This window comes from Cololabis saira, chromosome 4 (genome assembly GCF_033807715.1).
Source record: "Cololabis saira isolate AMF1-May2022 chromosome 4, fColSai1.1, whole genome shotgun sequence".
NCBI lineage: Eukaryota > Metazoa > Chordata > Actinopteri > Beloniformes > Belonidae > Cololabis > Cololabis saira.
In genome coordinates, this window is record NC_084590.1 from 50357323 (window position 1) to 50378200 (window position 20878).

The 20878-nt window shown below is 44.1% G+C and overlaps 1 protein-coding gene across 2 annotated transcripts in view; it reads left to right on the forward strand.

Annotated features, from left to right (window-relative positions):
- LOC133442118 (tumor necrosis factor alpha-induced protein 2-like) overlaps positions 1 to 20542 on the forward strand; it is an 84399-nt gene extending 63857 nt beyond the window's left edge. For both annotated transcript variants that reach the window (XM_061720060.1, XM_061720059.1), the window contains exons 9-15: positions 1861 to 1961; positions 3500 to 3616; positions 5775 to 5910; positions 7288 to 7410; positions 15246 to 15401; positions 17452 to 17573; positions 17743 to 20542. In XM_061720060.1, the coding sequence (XP_061576044.1) occupies positions 1861 to 1961; positions 3500 to 3616; positions 5775 to 5910; positions 7288 to 7410; positions 15246 to 15401; positions 17452 to 17573; positions 17743 to 18037 (1050 nt within the window). In that variant the 3' untranslated portion in view covers positions 18038 to 20542. The remainder of the gene's footprint in view (positions 1 to 1860; positions 1962 to 3499; positions 3617 to 5774; positions 5911 to 7287; positions 7411 to 15245; positions 15402 to 17451; positions 17574 to 17742) is intronic.
- Positions 20543 to 20878: the final 336 nt, after the last annotated feature.

Here is a 20878-nt window from a genome sequence, read left to right on the forward strand (position 1 = left end):
CTCGTTACCGTGGTAACCGCACACGCTCAGACGGGTCCAGTCTCCTTTTGGAGTCAGAAAGTTGCATAAAAGCCGGATTAATTTCTGAGTGCGTCCTTCAGCCGCAGCCAAAGTCGACATCAAACACTTCCTGAGACACACACACACACACACACACACACACACACACACACACACACACACACACACACACACACACACACACACACACACACACACACACACACACACACACCCACACACACACACACACACACACACACACACACACACACGCACACGCACACACACACACACACAGGAAAGAGTTTAAGCATCTGCTGACATCTGGTGGCCAAAGTGAAACCAAAAAGTTTCACTTCTCCACTGTAAACCTTCAAAAACATAATAATAATAATAATAATAATAATAATAATAATAATAATAATAATAATAATAATAATAATAATTTTTTAATTTTCACAGACTCAAAACTAAGTCCGATGACTCCACCATGACTCTTTATGTCAAACCATTCAAAAGTTATGGCAGAAAGTAGGAACTATCAGATATCGACCAATCAGACGAAGGTGGGCGCGCTTTTTGGCGTCTATCGTCGCCACGGTAACGCTGTTGAAAGAGAAAAGTAATGCGCGTAGTCGCAGGATGGAGACGCATGTTTTGATGTATAACACACCTGGGTGACGTTACGGTTCGGGCTGAATTAACTGCCGAAGTAATGGCATAAATTGCGGCAAAATGACACGATTAAGTCAAAATGGCCGACTTCCTGTTCGGTTTCGGCCATGGCGCCAAGAGACTCTTGCGCCATGATACAGGTGTGTACCGATTTTTGTGCATGTACGTCAAACCGTATCGTGGGGCTTGAGGCACAAAGTTTTCTAGGGGGCGCTGTTGAGCCGTTAGGCCACGCCCATTAATGCAAACCATTAAATATCACATTTTTCACCAGGCCTGGCTTGGTGCAAAATTTGGTGACTTTTGGGGCACGTTTAGGGGGAAAAAAGGCCCCCATTTCGTTGGAAAAATAAAAACGAGAACGAGAACTCCTACAGATACAATAGGGCCTTCGCACTGTCAGTGCTCGGGCCCTAATAATATTAATAATAATAATAATAATACATTACATTTATTTAAGATATGAGTAAATGCTAAGGAAGCTAATGCTAAGGAAGCTAATGGCAAGGCAAGTTTATTTGTATAGCACAATTCAACACAAGGTAATTCAATGTGCGTTACATCAACATTACACAATTAAACAGTAAATAAGTAAAATTACATAAAATGATAAGAAAAGAGGTAAAATAATAAAAAGCAGGTTCATCTCATTCTTACAATGGCAAGAATTACGTTTCTATACGGTCAAAACGTACAAAGACCGGGTCAAATACAGTTGCAAGCTGATGCTAAGGAAGCTGATGCTAAGGAAGCTAATGCTAAGGAAGCTAGACTGCAAAAAACTCAAAATCTTACCAGGAATAATTGTCTTATTTTTAGTTAAAATGTCTCATTTTTAGTCAAAAAATCTGAATACACTTGAAACAAGAGTCTGTAGCAGGGCTAGTGCTACGAGGGCCGACCGACAGGACAGAGGACACAGGGTTTTGTGCAGGAACCGGTTTTATTTACTCCTTCACTGCAGACACACACAAGTGAAAATCTACTTGAAACAGGTGAAAATTGTTGTTTTTTGCCAGTGATGAGTCTTGTTTTAAGTGTAATTGTTTTTTTTTACTAAAAATTAGACATTTTAACTAGAAATAAGACAAATATTCTTGTTAAGATTTTGAGTTTTTGCAGTGTAATGCTAAGGAAACTAATGCTAAGGAAGCTAAGCTACCTCCACCTCTGTCCTCCCAGCGGCTGCAGGTGGACCTGGAACGCTCGGCCTCCGTCAGCAGAAGCCTGGGCTCCAGGGTGGCTCAGTGCAGCCTCAACGGCCTGGCCGACTTCCTGTTCAGGTAACCACGACGACCGCTTCTCAAACACCCAACGATAATCGTCCATCAAGGTCGGTTACGTTTCCAAATAGCCAGGTATTTACAAAAACTGATATTTCCCCCTCTACGTTTTGAAAAATACAGTTTTTAACAACAAAAACGGTGGTGCTATCATGCGTTTTGGCCGTCCGTTTACACGAAAACAAAGTTAAAAGTCACCAAAAACCATAATTTCTGAGATTTGCAAAAAACTCCGTCCTGCCTTGAAGTCAGACCAAGCGTCAAGACTTTTGTAAGCCTTCAAGCTTTGATTCGTGTATTTCCCCGGCGTAGAAAAAAAGTTCATATAAATATCAGGAAACTGGATTTGTGTCCAAATATTAATGTCCATGGACCACTGGTTCTTGGTAACTGTACCAAATATTAATGTCCATGGACCACTGGTTCTTGGTAACTGTACCAAATATTAATGTCCATGGACCACTGGTTCTTGGTAACTGTACCAAATATTAATGTCCATGGACCACTGGTTCTTGGTAACTGTACCAAATATTAATGTCCATGGACCACTGGTTCTTGGTAACTGTACCAAATATTAATGTCCATGGACCACTGGTTCTTGGTAACTGTACCAAATATTAATGTCCATGGACCACTGGTTCTTGGTAACTGTACCAAATATTAATGTCCATGGACCACTGGTTCTTGGGGTAACTGTACCAAATATTAATGTCCATGGACCACTGGTTCTTGGTAACTGTACCAAATATTAATGTACATGGACCACTGGTTCTTGGTAACTGTACCAAATATTAATGTCCATGGACCACTGGTTCTTGGTAACTGTACCAAATATTAATGTCCATGGACCACTGGTTCTTGGTAACTGTACCAAATATTAATGTCCATGGACCACTGGTTCTTGGTAACTGTACCAAATATTAATGTCCATGGACCACTGGTTCTTGGTAACTGTACCAAATATTAATGTCCACGGACCACTGGTTCTTGGTAACTGTACCAAATATTAATGTCCATGGACCACTGGTTCTTGGGGTAACTGTACCAAATATTAATGTCCATGGACCACTGGTTCTTGGTAACTGTACCAAATATTAATGTCCATGGACCACTGGTTCTTGGAGTAACTGTACCAAATATTAATGTCCATGGACCACTGGTTCTTGGGGTAACTGTACCAAATATTAATGTCCATGGACCACTGGTTCTTGGTAACTGTACCAAATATTAATGTCCATGGACCACTGGTTCTTGGGGTAACTGTACGGGTCACTGTCAAGTCCAACTGATGCTAATTTAAGCCCAGAATCGGCTGTTATCCCGTCTAACACACTAGTTGCAGACATTTTTGCCACTCAGTGCGAGTAAGGGGGCGTAAATGGGGAAGTGACGTCAATGCATTCCCTCTATAGCGGTCCATGGCCAGATCCCTTTGGTATGCCGTCTCTAGTGGACACCGTCTCTACCAGACCGAAGGACTTTACTCGGACTCGGAGACGTGGATGTTGAGCAGGAACGTTTTTTATTTTCTGTTTCAGCTTCCAGCGTAAGGTGGAGATGTTCCACGAGGGGATGCAGAGCGGCATGTTTGGAGACAACGAGGACGGATACGTGTCCAAAACCATCGCCCTGGTCAACTGCTGCCCCCCCTTCAGGTAGAACCACAGAAGGTTTACTCTTCGTCTTAGCTCTTTGTAGCAGTTAAGTAAGGGATAATGCCCGATGACGTGGACATTATCATAAATATATGGACGACCTAGGGCGTGAACCGTCCGACGTGACGCCTCCGTGAAGTCCTTATATTTATGATAATGTCACCTGGAAGGGAATTATCCGCTTATACCACGGTCACTTACCAAAAAACATAAATATTCAATCAGTTATTCATGCTTTAATGTGTTTTCAGTTGAAATCATTAGTTTTATAACAAGCCACAGCTGAGCGACTATTTAATCTCTCGTCTGCAGCCGTTGGAACCTGGTAGTTTTAAACACCTGAATAAAGTCGTAATGTTTTGAGAATAAAGTCGTAATATTACGAGAATAAAGTCGTAATATTATGAGAATAAAGTCGTAATATTATGAGAATAAAGTCATAATATTATGAGAATAAAGTCGTAATATTACAAGAATAAAGTCGTAATATTACGAGAATAAAGTCATAATATGAGAAAAAAAGTCGTAAAATTACGAGAATAAAGTCGTAATATTATGAGAATAAAGTCGTAATATTACGAGAATAAAGTCATAATATGAGAAAAAAAGTCGTAAAATTACGAGAATAAAGTCGTAATATTATGAGAATAAAGTCGTAATATTATGAGAATAAAGTCATAATATTATGAGAATAAAGTCGTAATATTACAAGAATAAAGTCGTAATATTACGAGAATAAAGTCATAATATGAGAAAAAAAGTCGTAAAATTACGAGAATAAAGTCGTAATATTATGAGAATAAAGTCGTAATATTACGAGAATAAAGTCGTAATATTACGAGAATAAAGTCGTAACATTACGAGAATAAAGTCGTAATATTACGAGAATAAAGTCGTAATATTATGAGAATAAAGTTGTAATATTGTGAGAATAAAGTCGTAAAAATTACGAGAATAAAGTCATAATATGAGAAAAAAAGTTGTAAAATTATGAGAATAAAGTCGTAATATTATGAGAATAAAATCGTAATATTTTGAGAATAAAGTCGTAATATGAGAAAAAAAGTTGTGAAATTATGAGAATAAAGTACAGACAGTTTCCTAAATCATTTTATCAAGCTACATATATGTATTAAGATTTGCCGGACTTCTGCTCTTCACCGTCCTGCGGTAGCCGGCTTTTCTTCTCTGAATCTCCGTTGCCGTGGTTACCACCTGAATCTCTGTTGCCGTGGTTACCACCTGGCAGTGGATCCAGTGCAATGATATTAAAGTTATCAGGCAATTTGAACCGAACTAGTTTCCTAGGTGTCGGTTATAAGTGATAACCTAAACCTGCCAGCCAATCAGACTCCAGTATTCACACAGACCGTGGTGTAAAAAGTTAAAAAAGACGTTTCTACGTAACAAATGTCCAGAAACAGAGACGTTAGTTCCCACGGAAAGTTTCTAACTCTGGACATTCTCAGAGGTTTGACAGTAATGGGTGATAATCGGTGATGTAGTTTCAGCCGTTTTCACCCCAGACCGGAGCAGCAGGGCCGGATTACTGAACACTTGGAGTGTCTGGGGCCCCTGAGGGCCCCGCCCAACTTTAACTAATGTTTTCTCTTAAGAAACTTGAGTTTCACTGTTTACTTTTATGCTGTAAATGTTCACAGACTCGAGTCCGGGCTTAGACTGCATGGGTGTGTAGTTTCTGGTTTACGTCACCGCATGAGGACTTGTTTGGCGTCGCCGCCCGTCTTTGTGAGGACGGGCCAAAGTCCAGTTTTAATGACAAATGATGTGATTTCTAGGATTTCTGGCTAACGTTAGAGATTAGGTCAAAGGGCGGGTTTAAGGTGCACACAATAAATAAGTCACTGCAATGTCCTCGTTAGGATAGTTGTATAAGTCACTAAGGTCCCCGTTAGGATAGATGTATAAACCCACCGTGGGAGGGAACAGGGTTTTTGGGGCCCGTCGATCTCTGGGGACGGAAAACAAGTTCTCTTTGTGTAAACGTTAACTGGGGTCGGAGTAAAGTCTGAGGAAATATGTGAAGTAACTGTGTGTGTGTGTGTGTGTGTGTGTGTGTGTGTGTGTGTGTGTGTGTGTGTGTGTGTGTGTGTGTGTGTGTGTGTGTGTGTGTGTGTGTGTGTGTGTGTGTGTGTAGGGGCTTCGTCCAGCGCTGTGCTCAGTGTGATCCGTCCGTCAGCGAGGATTCTCTCCGCCGATCCAATAAATGTCTGGATAACATCGTCCAGCAGGGAGTGAGAGTTCTGTCGGAACGAGTCTACGTGCACATCAGGGTAACACATGCACACGCACGCACGCACGCACGCACGCACGCACGCACGCACGCACGCACGCACGCACGCACGCACGCACGCACACACACGCGCACACGGCACGCACGCACGGCACGCACACGCGCATGGCACGCGCACGGCACGCACGTGCACGCGCACGGCACGCACGTGCACGCGCACGACACACACATACGTGCACGCACAGGGCACGCACACGCGCACGAAACGCGCACGGCACGCACACATGCACACGCACACGGCACACACGGCACGTGCATGCGCACGACACACACATACGTGCACGCACACGCGCACGAAACGCGCACGGCACGCACAGATGCGCACACATGCACACGCGCACGGCACGCACACCTACACACACACACTTCCTCCTCTACGTCAACAGCGTCTTAAGTATTAGCAGTACTATCAGAGACTTGTGCGTTTGAGAAGACAGTAATCACTCGCTATAACGCGCTTCTCCTTCACGTCTCGCTGCTTCTTCACTTCCTGTGTCAATAACGTTGGTTGCTTAGCAACAAGCTGAGGACGGCCAATGAGCTTCAGCAGCACCTTAAGAACGGGACCTTTGATGATTATTATATATTATTATATTAATTACAGTCTCAGATATAATCCATGGTGGCATGTCGGTTTATAAAAAGAAAAAAGAGCGACAACAACAACCCATAATTAAAGCTGCAAGCAGCGATGAACGGGCCCTCGCACTCACGGCCACCGCCCCCCATAAGCATATCAGAAATGACACCACCCACGACTTCCTATGTCAAACCATTCAAAAGTTATGGCAGAAAATAGGGACAACCAATCAGAAGAAGGGGCGGGGCTAATTTTCACCAATTATTGTCAAGGACTCAATACCGAGTCCGATGACACCACCCACGACTCTTTATGTCAAACCATTCAAAAGTTATGGCAGAGAAAAGTTTTCTAGGGGGCGCTGTTGAGCCGTTAGGCCACGCCCATTAATGCAAACCATTAAATATCACATTTATCACCAGGCCTGGCTTGGTGATAAATTTGGTGACTTTTTCATTTTCTCCCGTTCAAATCCAATTACTCGGGTCGGGGCTGATGTCTGCAAATTGAATCCTTGTTTGATAATTGTTAAAAAAAAAAAAAAAAAAAAAAAAAAAAAAAGGTTGCTACTTCACGGATTTCACTTATCACGGGTTCTTTTTTGGAACGAAACCACCGAGAAAAAACAGGGATTATTGTACTGATGTTTGAACAAAGGTCCGTCTATCGCCCCTCAAGATGAGTGGTGTAACGGGATCTGTTTAAAGGAAGGATGTCTGTGATGAAGGTCAGGTGAAGGTGAAGGTGACGTCTCTGTTTCTGTTTCTGTCCCGGCAGCTTTTCTTCGAGCGCCTGGTGAAGAGGAAGTGGCTGAGCAACACGGAGCCGTACGAGCAGATCGAAGCGCTCGTCAAAGAGGACTTCAAGAAGTACCGGCGCATGGACAGTCCTCCGTACCAGGTACTAGTCCAGACTCTAGTCCAGACTCTAGTCCAGACTCTAGTCCAGACTTTAGTCCAGACTCTAGTCCAGACTTTAGTCCAGACTTTAGTCCAGACTCTAGTCCAGACTTTAGTCCAGACTTTAGTCCAGACTTTAGTCCAGACTTTAGTCCAGACTTTAGTCCAGACTTTAGTCCAGACTCTAGTCCAGACTCTAGTCCAGACTTTAGTCCAGACTCTAGTCCAGACTTTAGTCCAGACTCTAGTCCAGACTTTAGTCCAGACTCTAGTCCAGACTTTAGTCCAGACTTTAGTCCAGACTCTAGTCCAGACTCTAGTCCAGACTTTAGTCCTCCGTACCAGGTACAGACTTTAGTCCAGACTCTAGTCCAGACTCTAGTCCAGACTCTGGTCCAGACTCTAGTCCAGACTTTAGTCCTCCGTACCAGGTACAGACTTTAGTCCAGACTCTAGTCCAGACTTTAGTCCAGACTCTAGTCCAGACTCTAGTCCAGACTTTAGTCCAGACTCTAGTCCAGACTTTAGTCCAGACTCTAGTCCAGACTTTAGTCCAGACTTTAGTCCAGACTCTAGTCCAGACTCTAGTCCAGACTTTAGTCCAGACTTTAGTCCAGACTCTAGTCCAGACTCTAGTCCAGACTCTAGTCCAGACTTTAGTCCAGACTCTAGTCCAGACTTTAGTCCAGACTCTAGTCCAGACTTTAGTCCAGACTTTAGTCCAGACTCTAGTCCAGACTCTAGTCCAGACTTTAGTCCAGACTTTAGTCCAGACTCTAGTCCAGACTCTAGTCCAGACTTTAGTCCAGACTTTAGTCCAGACTCTAGTCCAGACTCTAGTCCAGACTTTAGTCCAGACTTTAGTCCAGACTCTAGTCCAGACTTTAGTCCAGACTCTAGTCCAGACTCTAGTCCAGACTCTAGTCCAGACTTTAGTCCTCCGTACCAGGTACAGACTTTAGTCCAGACTCTAGTCCAGACTCTGGTCCAGACTCTAGTCCAGACTCTAGTCCAGACTTTAGTCCAGACTTTAGTCCAGACTTTAGTCCAGACTCTAGTCCAGACTTTAGTCCAGACTTTAGTCCAGACTCTAGTCCAGACTCTAGTCCAGACTCTAGTCCAGACTTTAGTCCAGACTTTAGTCCAGACTCTGGTCCAGACTCTAGTCCAGACTTTAGTCCAGACTCTGGTCCAGACTCTAGTCCAGACTTTAGTCCAGACTTTAGTCCAGACTCTGGTCCAGACTCTAGTCCAGACTCTAGTCCAGACTTTAGTCCAGACTTTAGTCCAGACTCTAGTCCAGACTTTAGTCCAGACTCTAGTCCAGACTCTAGTCCAGACTTTAGTCCAGACTCTAGTCCAGACTTTAGTCCAGACTTTAGTCCAGACTTTAGTCCAGACTCTAGTCCAGACTTTAGTCCAGACTTTAGTCCAGACTTTAGTCCAGACTCTAGTCCAGACTCTAGTCCAGACTCTAGTCCAGACTTTAGTCCAGACTCTAGTCCAGACTCTAGTCCAGACTTTAGTCCAGACTCTAGTCCAGACTCTAGTCCAGACTCTAGTCCAGACTTTAGTCCAGACTTTAGTCCAGACTTTAGTCCAGACTCTAGTCCAGACTCTAGTCCAGACTTTAGTCCAGACTCTAGTCCAGACTCTAGTCCAGACTTTAGTCCAGACTCTAGTCCAGACTTTAGTCCAGACTCTAGTCCAGACTCTAGTCCAGACTCTAGTCCAGACTTTAGTCCAGACTCTAGTCCAGACTCTAGTCCAGACTCTAGTCCAGACTCTAGTCCAGACTTTAGTCCAGACTCTAGTCCAGACTTTAGTCCAGACTCTAGTCCAGACTTTAGTCCAGACTCTAGTCCAGACTTTAGTCCAGACTTTAGTCCAGACTCTAGTCCAGACTTTAGTCCAGACTCTAGTCCAGACTTTAGTCCAGACTTTAGTCCAGACTCTGGTCCAGACTTTAGTCCAGACTTTAGTCCAGACTTTAGTCCAGACTTTAGTCCAGACTTTAGTCCAGACTTTAGTCCAGACTCTGGTCCAGACTTTAGTCCAGACTTTAGTCCAGACTCTAGTCCAGACTTTAGTCCAGACTTTAGTCCAGACTTTAGTCCAGACTTTAGTCCAGACTCTAGTCCAGACTTTAGTCCAGACTCTAGTCCAGACTTTAGTCCAGACTTTAGTCCAGACTCTAGTCCAGACTCTAGTCCAGACTCTAGTCCAGACTCTAGTCCAGACTCTAGTCCAGACTCTAGTCCAGACTTTAGTCCAGACTCTAGTCCAGACTTTAGTCCAGACTCTAGTCCAGACTCTAGTCCAGACTCTAGTCCAGACTCTAGTCCAGACTCTAGTCCAGACTTTAGTCCAGACTTTAGTCCAGACTCTAGTCCAGACTCTAGTCCAGACTTTAGTCCAGACTTTAGTCCAGACTTTAGTCCAGACTCTAGTCCAGACTTTAGTCCAGACTTTAGTCCAGACTTTAGTCCAGACTCTAGTCCAGACTCTAGTCCAGACTCTAGTCCAGACTCTAGTCCAGACTCTAGTCCAGACTCTAGTCCAGACTCTGGTCCAGACTCTAGTCCAGACTCTGGTCCAGACTCTAGTCCAGACTCTAGTCCAGACTCTAGTCCAGACTTTAGTCCAGACTCTAGTCCAGACTCTAGTCCAGACTCTAGTCCAGACTCTAGTCCAGACTCTAGTCCAGACTCTAGTCCAGACTTTAGTCCAGACTTTAGTCCAGACTTTAGTCCAGACTTTAGTCCAGACTCTAGTCCAGACTTTAGTCCAGACTTTAGTCCAGACTCTAGTCCAGACTTTAGTCCAGACTCTAGTCCAGACTCTAGTCCAGACTTTAGTCCAGACTCTAGTCCAGACTTTAGTCCAGACTTTAGTCCAGACTTTAGTCCAGACTCTAGTCCAGACTCTAGTCCAGACTCTAGTCCAGACTCTAGTCCAGACTCTAGTCCAGACTCTAGTCCAGACTCTAGTCCAGACTCTAGTCCAGACTTTAGTCCAGACTTTAGTCCAGACTCTAGTCCAGACTCTAGTCCAGACTTTAGTCCAGACTTTAGTCCAGACTCTAGTCCAGACTCTAGTCCAGACTCTAGTCCAGACTTTAGTCCAGACTTTAGTCCAGACTTTAGTCCAGACTCTAGTCCAGACTTTAGTCCAGACTCTAGTCCAGACTCTAGTCCAGACTTTAGTCCAGACTCTAGTCCAGACTCTAGTCCAGACTCTAGTCCAGACTTTAGTCCAGACTCTAGTCCAGACTTTAGTCCAGACTTTAGTCCAGACTTTAGTCCAGACTTTAGTCCAGACTCTAGTCCAGACTCTAGTCCAGACTTTAGTCCAGACTCTAGTCCAGACTTTAGTCCAGACTTTAGTCCAGACTTTAGTCCAGACTTTAGTCCAGACTCTAGTCCAGACTTTAGTCCAGACTTTAGTCCAGACTCTAGTACAGACTTTAGTCCAGACTCTAGTCCAGACTTTAGTCCAGACTTTAGTCCAGACTTTAGTCCAGACTCTAGTCCAGACTCTAGTCCTCCGTACCAGGTACAGACTCTAGTCCAGACTCTAGTCCAGACTTTAGTCCAGACTTTAGTCCAGACTCTAGTCCAGACTCTAGTCCAGACTCTAGTCCAGACTTTAGTCCAGACTTTAGTCCAGACTTTAGTCCAGACTTTAGTCCAGACTCTAGTCCAGACTCTAGTCCAGACTCTAGTCCAGACTCTAGTCCAGACTCTAGTCCAGACTTTAGTCCAGACTCTAGTCCAGACTTTAGTCCAGACTTTAGTCCAGACTCTAGTCCAGACTTTAGTCCAGACTCTAGTCCAGACTCTAGTCCAGACTTTAGTCCAGACTCTAGTCCAGACTTTAGTCCAGACTTTAGTCCAGACTCTAGTCCAGACTCTAGTCCAGACTCTAGTCCTCCGTACCAGGTACAGACTCTAGTCCAGACTCTAGTCCAGACTTTAGTCCAGACTTTAGTCCAGACTCTAGTCCAGACTCTAGTCCAGACTCTAGTCCAGACTTTAGTCCAGACTTTAGTCCAGACTTTAGTCCAGACTTTAGTCCAGACTCTAGTCCAGACTCTAGTCCAGACTCTAGTCCAGACTCTAGTCCAGACTCTAGTCCAGACTTTAGTCCAGACTCTAGTCCAGACTTTAGTCCAGACTTTAGTCCAGACTCTAGTCCAGACTTTAGTCCAGACTCTAGTCCAGACTCTAGTCCAGACTTTAGTCCAGACTCTAGTCCAGACTTTAGTCCAGACTTTAGTCCAGACTCTAGTCCAGACTCTAGTCCAGACTCTAGTCCAGACTTTAGTCCAGACTTTAGTCCAGACTCTAGTCCAGACTCTAGTCCAGACTCTAGTCCAGACTTTAGTCCAGACTTTAGTCCAGACTTTAGTCCAGACTTTAGTCCAGACTCTAGTCCAGACTTTAGTCCAGACTTTAGTCCAGACTTTAGTCCAGACTCTAGTCCAGACTTTAGTCCAGACTTTAGTCCAGACTTTAGTCCAGACTCTAGTCCAGACTCTAGTCCAGACTCTAGTCCAGACTCTAGTCCAGACTTTAGTCCAGACTCTAGTCCAGACTTTAGTCCAGACTTTAGTCCAGACTCTAGTCCAGACTTTAGTCCAGACTTTAGTCCAGACTCTAGTCCAGACTTTAGTCCAGACTTTAGTCCAGACTCTAGTCCAGACTCTAGTCCAGACTCTAGTCCAGACTTTAGTCCAGACTCTAGTCCAGACTTTAGTCCAGACTCTAGTCCAGACTTTAGTCCAGACTCTAGTCCAGACTTTAGTCCAGACTCTAGTCCAGACTCTAGTCCAGACTCTAGTCCAGACTTTAGTCCAGACTCTAGTCCAGACTCTAGTCCAGACTCTAGTCCAGACTTTAGTCCAGACTCTAGTCCAGACTTTAGTCCAGACTTTAGTCCAGACTCTAGTCCAGACTCTAGTCCAGACTCTAGTCCAGACTCTAGTCCAGACTTTAGTCCAGACTCTAGTCCAGACTTTAGTCCAGACTCTAGTCCAGACTTTAGTCCAGACTCTAGTCCAGACTTTAGTCCAGACTTTAGTCCAGACTCTAGTCCAGACTTTAGTCCAGACTCTAGTCCAGACTTTAGTCCAGACTTTAGTCCAGACTCTAGTCCAGACTTTAGTCCAGACTTTAGTCCAGACTCTAGTCCAGACTCTAGTCCAGACTCTAGTCCAGACTTTAGTCCAGACTCTAGTCCAGACTTTAGTCCAGACTCTAGTCCAGACTCTAGTCCAGACTCTAGTCCAGACTCTAGTCCAGACTCTAGTCCAGACTTTAGTCCAGACTTTAGTCCAGACTCTAGTCCAGACTCTAGTCCAGACTCTAGTCCAGACTCTAGTCCAGACTTTAGTCCAGACTCTAGTCCAGACTCTAGTCCAGACTCTAGTCCAGACTTTAGTCCAGACTCTAGTCCAGACTTTAGTCCAGACTTTAGTCCAGACTCTAGTCCAGACTCTAGTCCAGACTCTAGTCCAGACTCTAGTCCAGACTCTAGTCCAGACTCTAGTCCAGACTTTAGTCCAGACTCTAGTCCAGACTTTAGTCCAGACTTTAGTCCAGACTTTAGTCCAGACTCTAGTCCAGACTCTAGTCCAGACTTTAGTCCAGACTCTAGTCCAGACTTTAGTCCAGACTCTAGTCCAGACTCTAGTCCAGACTCTAGTCCAGACTTTAGTCCAGACTCTAGTCCAGACTCTAGTCCAGACTCTAGTCCAGACTTTAGTCCAGACTCTAGTCCAGACTTTAGTCCAGACTTTAGTCCAGACTCTAGTCCAGACTCTAGTCCAGACTCTAGTCCAGACTCTAGTCCAGACTTTAGTCCAGACTTTAGTCCAGACTCTAGTCCAGACTTTAGTCCAGACTCTAGTCCAGACTCTAGTCCAGACTTTAGTCCAGACTCTAGTCCAGACTTTAGTCCAGACTCTAGTCCAGACTCTAGTCCAGACTTTAGTCCAGACTCTAGTCCAGACTTTAGTCCAGACTCTAGTCCAGACTCTAGTCCAGACTCTAGTCCAGACTTTAGTCCAGACTCTAGTCCAGACTCTAGTCCAGACTCTAGTCCAGACTCTAGTCCAGACTTTAGTCCAGACTCTAGTCCAGACTCTAGTCCAGACTTTAGTCCAGACTCTAGTCCAGACTTTAGTCCAGACTTTAGTCCAGACTCTAGTCCAGACTCTAGTCCAGACTCTAGTCCAGACTCTAGTCCAGACTCTAGTCCAGACTTTAGTCCAGACTCTAGTCCTCCGTACCAGGTACAGACTTTAGTCCAGACTCTAGTCCAGACTTTAGTCCAGACTTTAGTCCAGACTTTAGTCCAGACTCTAGTCCAGACTCTAGTCCAGACTTTAGTCCAGACTTTAGTCCAGACTCTAGTCCTCCGTACCAGGTACAGACTTTAGTCCAGACTCTAGTCCAGACTCTAGTCCAGACTTTAGTCCAGACTTTAGTCCAGACTCTAGTCCTCCGTATCAGGTACAGAATCTGGTCCAGACTTTAGTCCAGACTTTAGTCCAGACTTTAGTCCAGACTCTAGTCCAGACTTTAGTCCAGACTCTAGTCCAGACTTTAGTCCAGACTTTAGTCCAGACTTTAGTCCAGACTTTAGTCCAGACTTTAGTCCAGACTTTAGTCCAGACTTTAGTCCAGACTCTAGTCCAGACTTTAGTCCAGACTCTAGTCCAGACTTTAGTCCAGACTTTAGTCCAGACTTTAGTCCAGACTTTAGTCCAGACTTTAGTCCAGACTCTAGTCCAGACTTTAGTCCAGACTCTAGTCCAGACTTTAGTCCAGACTCTAGTCCAGACTTTAGTCCAGACTTTAGTCCAGACTTTAGTCCAGACTCTAGTCCAGACTTTAGTCCAGACTTTAGTCCAGACTCTAGTCCTCCGTATCAGGTACAGAATCTGGTCCAGACTTTAGTCCAGACTCTAGTCCAGACTTTAGTCCAGACTTTAGTCCAGACTCTAGTCCAGACTTTAGTCCAGACTTTAGTCCAGACTTTAGTCCAGACTTTAGTCCAGACTCTAGTACTACAATGCAGTCAAGCAATACACAAAGCATATCTTATGTATGCTTACGTTTTACCCAGAGAAGTTGGGGTATCAATTACAGTAAAAAAAACAAAACTATAATATTAAAATACATTTTAAAAAATTAAAGAAAAATTTAAAGAAAAATCTAAATAAAAAAGAAAACATTTAAATTTAAAAAATAAACATTAAAAAAATGTAAATTTGCTGTCCCCTTACAAATACATCTTCTTTTTGATTTCTTCTTGATTTATTTATTTAATTGGTATTAGTTTTGGATTGACTGTACATCGGATTTTGGTTGATGATTTGTTTTATTTATTCATTGATTTATTTATTTCTTATTTTCTCCTCAACCTCTTTTTTCTTTTTTTATTAGAGAGTTATTAATAATTAATAAAGAAGATTACTTATCAAAATGAATTATCCAAATTAATCAATAAAATGGGGCACCACCTGATTTATCAGGAAATAATAACTAAACAGCAAAATCTGTCATAATATTACGAGAATAAAGTCATAATGTTCTCGTAATATTACAACTTTATTCTCATATTATTATGACTTTATTCTCGTAATTTTCTTTTTTTTGGCCCTAATACTCCGTCGTAGTGGTTTGAACAGTCACATTTTCAAGTTTTTTTTCTCGTATGTTTGTAAAATCTCAACAATGTGACTTTTACTGAGTAGCGGATCTTAAGTTTGGATCTTAACCGATTCCCGCTAGCGCTGCTAACCGGACCTGTTGTCCGGTTGTCCTGCAGGTCCTGGTGTCCGAGGTCCACCGGCGCGTCGTCATGGAGTACCTGCGGTCCGTCATGAGGGGCCGGATCATCTGCACCTCCATGAAGATGAGGAGGAGGATGGCCGGCCGGCTCCGCGAGGAGGGAAAACAGATCAAAGTTCTGTTCAAAGACCTGGTACGTCTGCATGACTACGTTTACATCAGTCAAAGTTCGGGTTATTCTAATATTCCGGTTACTGAAACATTGGGAATATTCCGTTTCCATGGTAATTAATCATTCAGGATATCTGGATCAAACCAGCGACGCACGGAGAACATCATGACGCAATTCCCGTCATTTCTGCTTCTTCTTCCTGTATCCAAATCCAAAACAAATGCTGCTTCAACTTTTCTCTCTCCTTCTTGTAAATCTTCTATCCCGGTACTTTCTACCGTCTACAAATGCAGAAATGTTCATATCCTTCATTACATTTATGAAGTGATTAGTCTCCTCCTGGTCTTGTTTCTCCGTGTTTATAAGAACTTCCTGGACTCAAAAGACCAGGATTCCTTGTGAACAGAGCATGTGCAGAAAATAAATTCCTGTTCCGTTTGATGGAGATATTCCGTTTGGTGTTTACATGACCCAATATTCAGGTTTAAAAGGAGTAACCCAGGGGTCATATTCAGGTTTTTAAAGGGTTATTGATGCATGTAAACGCAGTCTGTGTTTCCAGCATCAATAACCCTTTTAAAACCGGAATATGATCAATAACCCGGTTACACGGCCATGTAAACACCAATAACCCCTTTGAATAACCAGAATTTGCTCATATTCAGGTTTTTAAAAACCCGAATATGAGCCCTGGGTTACTCCTTTTAAAACCCAAATATTGGGTCATGTAAACGCCAAACGGGATAATACGGAAAAGTATCAGGGCCAGGCAGGAAAAATAAAAATAATATTTTAGAGGAGGAAGATTTTTTTGTCATTATGCACTTCGAGAAAAAAACTATTCTTCGACTTTATGTATTTCAACATTAATCTCGACATTTCGACTTTTTTTCTCGAAATGCACAATTAAAAAAAAACTTCCCCCCTCAAATATTGTTTCTCCTGCCTGGCCCTGATTCTCTTCCGTAGGATTTCTTCTGCGTATTTTCTGTTCGCAAGGAATCTTGGGGCCAAATCCACAAAGAACAGATTGCGCACGCGTATAGCGCTGTGAATTGCGCTGCATTTGCGGCCGCAATTTGCCCTGCTTTAAGGTCCTATTCACAAAAGATTTTGCTCTAATGATATGCCGGGGCAAACACGCCCATAAAGTTTTGCAGCTGAGTGCAATTTGCCCTTGTCTGAGTGAGCGGAGCTGTTTCAAGTGTTCTCCATATTTCAGCACACAGATTGGTCCATAATGAAAACTGCAGAGAGCACAACAGCCTCAACTTTCACGTATTTGTACTTCTCTAGTATTTTGCATGTATGACATAAGCTAATGAAATGTGAAATGTTAAGAGGCTGTGCATTTACGCACAAGGCACAGCACCGGTAACTTTATTAACACCGGATCGGGATCAGATCAGGATCTGACGGTAATTCATGTTCTGTGTTTTGCTACACACACCTACATGTCAGCTGTTAAACACACACATTCTAGATTTATATGTTTATATGGTGGAATTGTTCGTAATAAAGCAGCCCCTTATGTATGGATGAATCCTGAGCTCCGTCCTGTTATTTTTATCTTTAAATCCGAGATAAGTCCACAACCCCACTTTGTGGGGGGAGTGAGGAGTGAGTTTGCGCGCAGGTTTGCAGGTTTTTGCAATGAGGCTTATTTGCATAGAAAGGAATGTATGAATATTACCTAATTTACATGCATGCAAATGGCACAGGCGCACAATGCCACTATTTGCTTGGCAGCGCAGTTTGTGGAGCAATTCGCCCTTTGCGGGTGCTTTGTGAATTAGACGCTCTCTTTTTGTCTCATTTGCACCGGTTTAGCGGCCGCAAAAGCCGCGCAATCCTTTTGTGGATTTGGCCCTTAGTCCTTTGAGTCCAGAGACGATACTAACTTTAACCTCCGTCCTGCAGGACTGAATAATGATACTAACTTTAACCTCAGTCCTGCAGGACTCTCCGTCCTCCAGGACTGAATAATGATAATAACGTTAACCTCCGTCCTGCAGGACTCTCCGTCCTCCAGGACTGAATAATGATACTAACTTTAACCTCCGTCCTGCAGGACTCTCCGTCCGGCTGGCTGGACGGCGCTCTGTCCCACATCTCCGAGATCATCCAGCTGGAGGACGTCCCCTCCATCCAGATGGAGGTCGGGGTTCTGGTCCGGGAGTTCCCCGACGTCAGGTTGGTTCCCTAGTCCTTAGTCCTTAGTCCGTCCCACGTTAGCGGCTCCACCGTCACGGGGCGACTTGGAGGTTGGGGACATTGAGGTTGGGGACGTGGGGTCTGGGGACTCACAGGTCCCGTCTCCATGACGACGTTAACCCCCCCCCCGTGTTTCCTGTCCCGACAGGAAGAAGCACGTGTCGGCCATCTTGAACATCCGGGGCATGACGCGGCAGGCGGAGCGGCAGGAGATCCTGAACGTGGTGAAGGACATCGAGAACAGCGAGGACGCCGCCGCGGCCGCCGCGCCGTCCCGGGACCGGGGCCTGTTCTCCGAGGTCCCCGTCACCTCCGAGGTCCACTGCCTGAACCTGGGCCTGAGCCGCATCGCGCTGACCGCCTCGTCCTGCCTCTCCACGCTGAGGCCGCGCCGCCGCAAGACCCGCACGCCGTCCCGGGAAAACCCCGACGACGGCCTGTGAGGGCCCGCCGTCCCGGGACCCGGGACCCGGACCTGGACCCGTTCCCAGAACTTAATCAATGTTGTCGGTCATTTCTGCTGCTGGGAGCCAGTTCTGCAGCCAGTAGCGGCGCTTTTCCACTAGTACCTATGTTCCGTTTTATTGGACTCTCCCCACGGAACGGGCTTTCAATCAGCATAAAAAATTACTCAGGGTTCTCTCTTTTTCTTCATTTATTTTCCTTTAAGATAATTTTGCTAAAGTTCCCTGGTAATAGCCTAAAATGATGACAAAATAATTGACAATTATGACCATAAAGGTAGTGCTGGGCGGCATACCGGTTCATATCGGTTCATACCGAATACCGGTGTGTATTTTTCTTATGATATGAATGTTTCATATACCATAATACCGGTGAGTATGTACAGTAGCTACACAACGTTGGGAACGCCGCGCGGCGTTACGTTCCGTGAGGGGACTGTTTAGCAGTAGTGATGCAACGATTGTTCGGTAACCGAAATTGTTCGGCCGAAAATGGCAAAAAAACACTTTCGGTGTTCGGTGGAATAAGTGGGAAAGAAAACGAACAATTAATAACGGTGTTGTAAAATAAGGAAATAGACTGGCCGCTCCGTAACGGTTGCACCACAAACATAAATCGTTGGCCAACCAAAAAGTAACCACATAAGAATTTTACCAACATTCACCAGGAGGTGGAACCAAAACAACAGAATGCTGGAAATTAAAACATGTTCAGTTTTTTATGTTCAATAAATATTTTCTACCTTGTAATTTTGTAAAAGATTTTTTTCTTTGAAAAGCCTAAATCAAATGTATTTGATTTGATTTGACAGTAAAATAGGCCATTCTAAGCCAATTTACTGCAGCAATTCCTTTCCAAATCATTAGAAAATATGGTTAACACCCAGTTGTGCATGAAAAAAAAATACCGTGATAAACCGTGAAACCGATATAATTTTGAAAAATACCGTGATATAAACTTTTGGTCGTACCGCCCAGCACTACATAAAGCCATTCTAATGTGTGTCATGTAACCCAAATGAATAATAAATATACATTATGAAGCCTTTTATGCCAATTACCATAGCAATAATGTTACACTTCAACCCATGATAACTTTCATAAAGCATCAATTCATCACCTTAAATTATCATAAATAATTAGTTCATCAATCCATAATAAATGTTGTCTATTATCAAACCAAATACTTTGAAATTCAAAATATCATATGTATATCTAACTATCTAAAGAATAACAGATACAAATAACAGCAATAAGGTACAAAGTAACATCAAATGTATTCTAAGTAATATAATGAAAAAGTAAATGCCGTTTACAGCAAAGAAAACTACAAGTCCCAGCATGCATCACACGCTGGAAACCAGGAAGTGCATACGGCTCGATTTTACCTGGGAACTTTTGCAAAATTATCTTAAAGGAAAATAAATGATGAAAAAGAGAGAACCTTGAGCCCCGTTCTGTGGGGAGAGTCCAATAAAACGGAACGACTTACTCAGCGCGACTCGGCCCGACTCGCCCCGGTTTGGTTCTTTTCCACTAGGGGTCGGACGTGCCGAGTAGATACTTTTTTCCCGGGGCCCGTCCGGGACCTGGGACCCTCTTCACGTCTGCTGGCCCTGGAGATGTTGGAACTGGACTGAACTCTGCACTGGACTTTTGGACCGGCCACCTGACGATGGAGACTTTGGTTCCTCCTCCAAAGCGCCGCTGATGTCGAGGCCGGAGGGCGTTGGGTTTAGAGTTCCCAGCAGAGGTTTCCATGGTGACGGAGCCATGGCGACGGTTTCTTTTTCTCCCTTTTGTTTGTCCGCCGAGATCGAAACACTGACGTTAGAGAGGAAAGATGCAGGTCTGGACCTGGACCCTAGTGGTCTGTAGGGGGTCTGCAGGACCAGCAGGACCAGCAGGACCAGCAGGAGCAGCAGGACTACAGGACCTCCCTTCCTCCTGATCGGAGCATCATGGGACTGAACGGCACTTTAAAGAGACTCGTTAAACGGGAGCAGGTCTGACGATGATCAGGGGGTCTGGATCTGGACCAGGACCAGGTTCTGGGACCAGCAGGTTCTGGATCTGGACCAGGTCTTAGTGGTTTTAGGGGGACCAGATCCTGGACCAGGTCCTGGGGTTTTAGGGGGACCAGATCCTGGACCAGGTCCTGGGGTTTTAGGGGACCAGGAGACGAAGGTACTAAAGCAGATATTTAAACGATGATTAGCTGATGAGGTTTCTGACATTTAGAGGATATTTATGAGAAGTTTTAACATTTGAATGATTTATAATCTTATCGTCAGAATCTAAGTTCTCGGACTAAATCAAAAGGTTCCCGTGTTTCTCCAGAAATCAGTTTGATGATCGTGTTTTTCTTTGATCGAATTTCATTTCTGTCTTCAGCCGAAACGAAAAGTCTAAACTTTTATTTCATCTAAATACAAATGTTTGGATCATTTCTGACTAAATCAACAATAAAACGGATCAATACGATTATTTCTTATTTAAATCCATCATCCATCTATCCATCATCCATCCATCATCCATCCATTGTTGTGATCGAACCTGATCACCCCGGGTTTTTTGATCGAGCTGGAAAAGTTAAAAACGGACACAAGACTGAGATAGAGTTTAAGAAGCCTCTGCAGAGGGAGAAGTCGGCCTGCCCGCTGAGTTCTGAGTTCTCTGTTCTGTGAGACTGGTTTTATTGCTTTTCAAAGGGGGAGGGTGACCCAGGTTTTACTGCTTGGTGACCCCCCTTATCTCGTGCCTGGTACAGAATTTCTCCTTTCAGAGACAAGTCAGAGTAAACTCACAATAAGCTCAGCA